The sequence below is a fragment of the Lissotriton vulgaris genome, chromosome 1_2 (genome assembly GCF_964263255.1).
Source record: "Lissotriton vulgaris chromosome 1_2, aLisVul1.2, whole genome shotgun sequence".
Lineage (NCBI taxonomy): Eukaryota > Metazoa > Chordata > Amphibia > Caudata > Salamandridae > Lissotriton > Lissotriton vulgaris.
Window position 1 is genome coordinate 139,355,344 of NC_141686.1, and position 8,626 is coordinate 139,363,969.

General features: G+C 46.3%; 1 protein-coding gene across 1 annotated transcript; it reads right to left on the reverse strand.

Moving 5' to 3' along the window:
• Positions 1-5,961: 5,961 nt before the first annotated feature.
• On the reverse strand, positions 5,962-7,338 carry LOC147734697 (endogenous retrovirus group PABLB member 1 Env polyprotein-like). The gene has a single exon (XM_086952475.1). The coding sequence runs from the start codon at positions 7,336-7,338 to the stop codon at positions 5,962-5,964; it is 1,377 nt and encodes a 458-aa protein (XP_086808601.1).
• Between the last annotated feature and the right edge of the window lie 1,288 nt (positions 7,339-8,626).

Consider the following 8,626-nt stretch of genomic DNA (forward strand, 5'->3'; position numbering starts at 1 on the left):
ATTCGCAAAATCCGCGAGCGGAACAGATTTTAAGCTCATACTTAGCAATAACGGACGGTTTGGGGCCCGCTTTGCATGTCTGCGATATTTATCGCTAATGACATGCAAAGTGGGCATACTCAAACTGGTAGCGACTGAAAGCAGTCGCTAACACAGCGATCGCCTATTAGCAATACCTGCAATGCGATAAAAAACGCGTGCTAACGGCGATTAGCGCCAGGATTTTACACCTGGTAAAAGCCTGACTTAGCCATAATAGTAAATGGGAGGTATATTCTAGGGCTAAGTCCCCACCTGCCTATTAGCAAGATTTTCCTTAGCGATAGGATTTTTATCGCTGGAAATCTCACGTTTTAGATGGGATTCACCGCTATCGCTGGACTTTTTATCGCTGTGGAGATAAACATTGGTAATATTGCGTTATCTCTGTGATAAAATCCAGCGATAGGAGGCGATAAAAAAAATTGCGATAAGCACGGTTTGCGATAATTATCGCAAGTTGTTGCTAATATGCCCCCTATTGTCATCTTACAGTGTTTACGAATCCTCACATGTATCACCTAGACTGGGTCATCAAATTGAGAACAGGTCTTGACCTGGATCCATTCTGAGAGCTGAATCTCCTCCTTCTCATGTACCCAGGCAATCCCGCTCTGGGCTGTGAGAATTTTCAGGTGCTTGAGCAGGTGTGTAGTCTTGTGGTCCCCGACACATTATTTGAAGAGCCAGGTCTTCCGTTTCTTTAAAGACCCAAGTAGGAGGCTCTGATTTGTTGTGGCAGGTCGTTCCATGTTTTGGGTACTGTGTAAGAGAAAGAATGACGCCAAAACCCACCTTACATGTACCTTCACTAATCTAGAGATAGAAGACTGTGAAAGTGCCCGATTTAATATTAAAGTTAACCCCCAACTCACCCTTACGGGTCTTCTGATCTACAGACCCCCGGGTTATGTTATGTTATGTTATGTTATTAAAATATTTCTAAAGCGCGCTATCACCGATTGGTTGCTTGGTGCTGTGATCAGCAGTAATATGAACATAGAGGGGAGTGTGTTTATTGAAATGCTTGTCTGAAGAGCCAGGTCTTCAAGGCTTTCCGGAAGGAGAGGAGGTCTTGACAATTCCGGGTCTCCACAGGGAGAGAGTTCCACATGCAGGAAGTGAGGGTGGCAAACCTACGGCCTCCAGCGCGCTTTAGTTTGAAAGAAGGCGTCTGCAGGAGGCTCTGATGGAGTGAGCGTAGGTTGCGGGAAGGGGTGTATCTGGAGATCAGATGGTTGATGAATGATGGGCTTTTACAGTGTAGGGACTTGAAGATTATGCAGCCAGTCTTAAAGGCACAGCGCTGGGCTACTGGGAGCCAGTGTAGTTTCCTTAGGAGGGGGGTAGCTGCCTGACACCTTGGTTGGTTCAGGATTAACCTTGCGGCATGGTTCTGTACCATCTGGAGTCGCTTAACTAGGTAGTTGGGAAGACCTAGGTAGATAGCATTCGCGCAGTCCAGATGGGACAGTACAGTAGAAATCACAACCTGGGTGATTGCCTCGGGTGTGAGCAGGCGACGTACCTTCAGGATTTTTTTCAGTTGGAAGAAGCACTTGGAGACCACCTGACCTACTTGCGTTTTGAGAGATAAGTCACAGTCCACAGTGACTCCAAGTGTTTTAGCTGACAAGGAGGGCGTTGGAGCTTGGCCCAGTTCAGAGGGCCAGTAGTGCGGGCCCCAGTACTTGCCGCTTTCGCCGGTCAGGACTAGCTCGGTTTTACCCGGATTTAGTTTGAGCTGGTTCTGGTCCATCTAGGTTTTAATGAAGCTCATGGTAGACTGGAAGTGCCGTATGGAGTCTTCGGTGTTGTCGATGGTAAAAAGCAGTTGTAAATCGTCTGCATAATTGAAGACTCTCACCTGATTGTCTCTTAAGGTCTGAATCAAGGGAAGTATGTACAGATTAAATAGGTGGGGAGACAGGGAGGAGCCCTGTGGCACTCCGCAAGTGATGGCCTGTTTGGCGCCCATTAGGTCACCAAGGCGTAGAGTTTGGTTACGGTCTGTCAGGAAGGATCTCAGCCAACCGGCTGCTAGGTCCCGGGCGCCGGCTTGTTTGCATCCGGGTGCGGATGCAAACTTTATAAAATCTCTCCTGGAGAATGCCTGCTCTTTGGTTATTAAAACTGCCAATTGCTCCATTATTGGAGACCTAAACATCCACTTTGATTCCACCACAGATAATAAGATCAACTCCCTTATCGCTGACCTAGCTGCCTTACAGCTCTGCCAACTTGTGAGCAGCCCCACACACAGCGGTCTGCACCTTCTCGACCCAGTCTTTTCCAACTTGCCTAACCTGAAGGTCCAATCACCCATTCCCATGACCTGGACAGATCACTACCTAGTAACCATGGACTTACCCTCCGATAGTGACCCATACCTTAATCCTACTCACCAGGTCATGAAAAGACCATGGAAAAAACTCTGCTTGGAAGATTTTCACGCCCTTCTTACTGCAGACCCCTCCATTTCCAACGAAGACCCTAACCTAGACTATGACTGTCTCTGTAACCGGATAAAAAAGCTCTAGATTCATTGATTCCAGCTAAACTGACTAAACCACGAACCCATGAATCTAGCCCCTGGTTTAACAACAAGCTCACTTTACTTAGAAAAGGGCTAAAAATAGCAGAACGCAGATGGAGAAAGGACTACGATCCCACGTCTAAGAGCATATATACTCAGCTACAAAAATGCTATCATCGCAATATATGTAGGACCAGGGCTGCATACTACACATCTGAAATTCAGAACAGCCACAACGCCTCTAAAACTATCTTTCGAATTCTGAAAGAACTCAGCGCTAAAAAAACTGTAAACAACCTTAACACCTCTCCTGCCCTTTGCGAAAACCTGCCACTTTTTTCCTGGACAAAATTAAAAAAATCTACAACACGTTTACGACCACGTCCCATCACTTACCCATAGCTGACTCTCATGGACCCAAACTCTCCACCATTCCAGCCTTAGCCATGAAAACTATTTGAAACTTTGCGCCAAAATTAAATCCGGCTCACCCGCCGATCCTTTAAAACCTGAACTCTTCAGAGAAGCCGGCGATCTCGTTCTAGGCCCACTCAGAGATATAACCAACTCCTCTTTCCTTACGGCCAACATCCCCACCACCTGGAAACAAGCGCGGGTCTCACCAATCAATAAAAAAACCCTCACTTGACCCCAGCCTCCCTGAGAACTTCAGGCCCATCTCTCTACTCCCCTGGCCAGCCAAGGTGGCAGAAGCCCATGTTAACTCCACCCTGACCAACTTTTTGGTGTCTAATTCCATTCTAGACAGGTCTCAACATGGATTCCAAGCTGGGCACAGCACCGAAACTGCCCTCCTGAGCGTCATTGAACATCTTCGGACCATACTGGACGCAGGAGGAACGGCAGCACTGATTCTTTTAGATCTCAGTGCTGCCTTCGATACAGTTTCCCATAAGGTGCTGCTGTCCAGACTTGAGGAAGTAGGAGTCGTTGGCCAGGCCCTCAGTTGGTTTAGGGCTTCCCTTTCTGACAGATCCTTCAGGGTCTCCATTCCGCCTTTCCTTTCGAAGGAATGCCCCGTTGAACAGGGAGTTCCTCAGGGGTCGGCTCTCAGCCCCACCCTGTTCAATGTATATGTCCTCCCGCTGGCAGAGGTAGCCAGGAAACATGGACTCACACTGGTGTCCTACGCCGACGATACCCAGCTGGTGGTAGCACTGAATGACGAAAATGGCTTGAGTGCTCTGAACTTCAGACAAACCCTCACAGATATCACCAGCTGGATGTCAGCAAACTATCTCCAATTAAACGCTGGCAAAACGGAGGTTCTGCTATTAGGTAAAGATACAACGGCCTGGGGAAACAACTGGTGGCCTGAAACTATGGACCAGCCGCCTGTCCCCAAGAGTGTGGTAAAAAACCTAGGAGTCTGGGTGGACTCCGCTCTGAACTTTACCCACCACACTAAAAAAGTTGCTGCCACATGTTTCGGAATTCTTCGAAACCTTCGGCCCATCTTAAAATTTTTCAACCATCAAACCCGCCAAGTGGTGATACAATCAGCAATCCTATCACGGCTGGACTACGCTAGCTCCTTACTGTTGGGAACTAACCTAGCCGAGAAAGTTAGACTACAGAGAGTCCAAAATGCTGCTGCAAGAGCTCTTACAGGTCTACCCCGGCAAAAAGTGGTTTCCTCCACTCTCAGGAACCTACACTGGCTCCCCGTTGAAAAGAGGATCCATTTTAAATCCTTATGCCTTGCTTTTAAAATTCTGAAACTCTCCTCCCCACCGATGTTATGTCCACTGCTTTCCCCCTACGTCCCTCAGCGCACCCTCCGGTCAGAGGGTCAGAACTTGGTCACTATCCCCCGCACCAAGTTAAGCCGAATGGGCGGTCGCTCATTTGGATACTTAGCTGCCAAACTTTGGAATGGACTTCCAGCTCAGATCCGAGAAATGAACAAACTTTTATCCTTCCGGAAAGCCATCAAAATTCACCTCTTCAATTAGTTATGTTATGTACACTTCTGGTCATCCCCTTAAGATTCCATCTTAGCTGTCCCTTGGACATTGGCAGCTAGCGCCGGGACGCCCCTTGGCTGGGGCAGCCGTGCGCTATATAAACACCTTTAACATAACATAACATAAAACATGTTCTGCATTTATGAATGCGGAGGGTTTTTGTAAGTGAGGGCGATGCTGAGCGTTGTGGAGAACATGACCTTATGGGCCAGGCGGCGCAGGGCACGCCTGAGATCTCCGGTCAGAGGGTCAGAACTTGGTCACTATCCCCCGCACCAAGTTAAGCCGAATGGGCGGTCGCTCATTTGGATACTTAGCTGCCAAACTTTGGAATGGACTTCCAGCTCAGATCCGAGAAATGAACGACCTTTTATCCTTCCGGAAAGCCATCAAAACTCACCTCTTCAATTAGTTATGTTATTTACACTTCTGGTCATCCCCTTAAGATTCCATCTTAGCTGTCCCTTGGACATTGGCAGCTAGCGCCGGGACGCCCCTTGGCTGGGGCAGCCGTGCGCTATATAAACACCTTTAACATAACATAACATAAAACATGTTCTGCATTCATGAATGCGGAGGGTTTTTGTAAGTGAGGGCGATGCTGAGCGTTGTGGAGAACCTGACCTTACGGGCAAGGCGGCGCAGGGCACGCCTGAGATCTCCGGGTTCACCTGCTTTGACAGACAGAGACACGTGACACTCTGTTAGGCGTAGAAAAGCAGATTTATTAGCTGCAGCTAAGCACAGTGGTCCTGTGTGGTCCTGTAAGTAGACCAGCGTGTAGGTTATCAGGAGACTGCTACTTCATTCCGTGGCTCACAGTCTCTTATAGTACATATGTTTACAATGCCAACTCCTAAAACATACAAAACTGACAAATAGGAATAGTTTGAAAACAAGCTATCGAATGTCTAAAACACACCCTCCTTTCAGACCCTGTGTGTTCTCCTCCCCACAAGTTAATCAACACGAGCATACGTAATTCAATTTGCAGGTGGTAGAACATGTTGAATGCTTCAAAGGACAGTCTATGTAACAGGAGAACACACAAAGAGAATAGCGAAGGTCAGTTAAACAAGATAAAGTCAAGAAGAATGGTGGGACCCAAACAGTGGAATAAGACATGGATTAATCAGTCTAGACATGGATTTACAAAACTCGGGAGACCCTGACATCGGTTTAGTAAACATGGGCAGAAGTTACTCTTTAACGGGAAGGACACATAGCAGCTGCAAAAGCAAAAACATCGCGTTCACCACGTCCGCCGTGCTGCCTGAGTGAGGCAACACAAAATGGGGGTTAAATACAAAATGGCAGCTAAATACAAAGCGAAGTCAAAAACCACATAACCTCAGACCCTCCTTTTGCCATACTCAGGCAAAGCACAAAAGACTCATGTTAGTCTGAGTCGATATCGATGGTCATGAGGTCATGAAGGTATTGGTGTAACATCATTTTAATGTTCTCTGTTTCCTGTGTAACTGGCTTAGAAACACACACAGTGGCACAAAGTCCGCAAATAGCTGGACCGCACTGTAAACAAAGACAGCAAGAAAAGATGATAGCTAGAATCGCTCCAAGGAAAGTTAACACTTTCCATCCCCAAGTGGACAGTAGTCCCCAAAACCCCCCCATCACAGACGAATCTCCAGTGTCCTGATGAATGGACTCGGAGATGACATGTAGCTTAGAGATGGCTTGGTATACTGTAGGGGCATTATCTGGAACGTAAACGCAGCAACTAGACCCAATCAGTTTACAGACTCCGCCTCTATCTGCAAGGACAATGTCTAGAACCATTCGGTTCTGCAAAGTCATAAGGCGATCTGCCTGAAGTTCAGCTGTCAGATTAGTCAATGCTCCAGAAGTTATATTTATGGTAGCGTCGACCACACGAACTAAACGTCTGGTGTTTCTACTATTTGCCATTGGACCCCAAAAAGGAAGAAATCCTTTCAGAAAATCTCCTCCCTCTTGTCCGGCTGTGTGTTCCGCATTAATAACCCCTCTGCCAAATCTCTTTCTATGGTGATCCGCAGGAGCGGTGTATGTCGGGGGAAGAAGAAAAGCTATATAGCTAGTTCCCGAGAAGTGTGTGGGAAGCCATGTATAAGCTTTATCATGACAGACAAAGTATGTACCTCGAGATGGCACTAACGGTGAAGGAGTCAAGGGTGTATAGACATATGTGTGGGAGCAATTACTCCTCTCTTGCTTAATTTTAGTATTCTGGCCATTTATTTGCAAACACAGATCACCTCTCTGGGGTAAAACCCAAATTGGTGATCTCTTCTGTTTAATTTTATCAGTAAGACTAGTGATATACCGAGTCACATTCCATCCATCGTATGCTTTCTTCTCATCTTTGGGAATCTTAATGATATCAGCTATTTTTGCCAACGTCACTATTCCCTTTTTCAAAGAGCTATGACTGAAATCCACTCCACCATTATAGGACCCACCAGGAGGATATTGGAGTAGGCTCTGATATGCATTAGAAAACATAGCTAGATAAGCCCAAGCAGAACCTTCATATGTGAATGGAAGGTCTAAATACGGCATCCCTCTTTCAGTGTTATGTGGTATGAGTCCACAGACCCAACAATCAGTAGTGTTGACAACTAATTGATGTTGATGTAACAGCTGGATAAATGAATTATTAAAATACTCCACTCTTCTCATCTGCTCATGATCTGGGAGTGCATAGAATTTATGCGGGGAAATGGTAGTAGAGGAAATCAAAGAAGTAGAAGTGGAAACAGATGTTGTCTGCATACTGTGTATGATCCAACCTACACATGCTAATTAACTGCATAAACATACTAAAATACATAATGCTACGCCACAATGACTAAATAATAATTTCTTATAATGATTCCTTTTCATTATTTTGACATCATTCCCTTTTCCTGCACTATCCATTACTCTAAAGGCGTTGCTCACGATAATCTTCCTTAATCACTTGGCTGTGATTGTTAGCCGTCCTATGACACTGCAAGTCCTGTTGACCTAGTCACTATTCAGGTCACAGCCTAAGACTCCTACTGTGACCCTGCAACGTGATGGATATTTGAAAAGAAATGGTTCGCTTTTTAAACAAAAGACAAAATTATAAAGCACAAAGTTTAATTGTTCTTAGGCAACCTTTCTCTCAGGTTGTATCGTGTCTTGCCAGGTATTGTTTGGTCCTTGAATAGTGTCTCTGGATTCAATGTGTTCAATCGTAGGTGTGGAGGTACAGCTTCCTGCAAAACATCATCGTCCTCTTTCTCAGAACTAGTCCAATCCAGGCGTGTACTGCTGAACGGTAAGAATCGGGGTACCTTCTCGCATTCACTATCACCAATGCCTTCTCGGACCCACTGGTCATACGGTAAAGGTAATGGTACCCTCTTGCAGTGCACGCCGTGAATCCAGTTTCATTTACCGACGACTTTCACTGCTGTACGGGTACCAACAGGACTTGTCTCGGCGGCCCCCAACGAGGTTCCAGGTTCTTTTTCCTCTGGTTAGTTCTTCAGACACACCCAGTCACCGGGTTGGATAGAATGTCCAGGACCTGAAGAGGCCTCCGGCAAAGCGTTTTGGACCTGCTGACGAATAACACATAATTTAGTGGTGAGGTCATGCAAATAGTCAACCAACAATGGATACGGAATGTCCTTTTTGGGGCGAGGGACTCCCCAGACATTAGCAGGGCGCCCAAAAACAATTTCATATGGGCTAAGACCCAAACGAGAATATACAGTCGTTCTTGTTGAAAGAAGTGCCAAAGGCAGAGCATCAGGCCAAGAAAGGCCTGTACTAGTCTGAATCTTCGCCAACTTAAGTTTGAGAGTGCCATTGTAACACTCTACCAAACCTGCTGACTGAGGATGGTTTGCCGCATGGAATTTCTGCCTAATTCCAAGACCCACACATACCTTCTGCATAATCTGACCTACAAATTCACTCCCATTGTCACTCCAGACAATGCGCGGCAAATCGAACGTCGGGAAAAATTCCTTTAAAAGGACTTTAGCAGTGGACAAAGTAGTATTGTCCTTTAGGGGGTAGGCCTCTA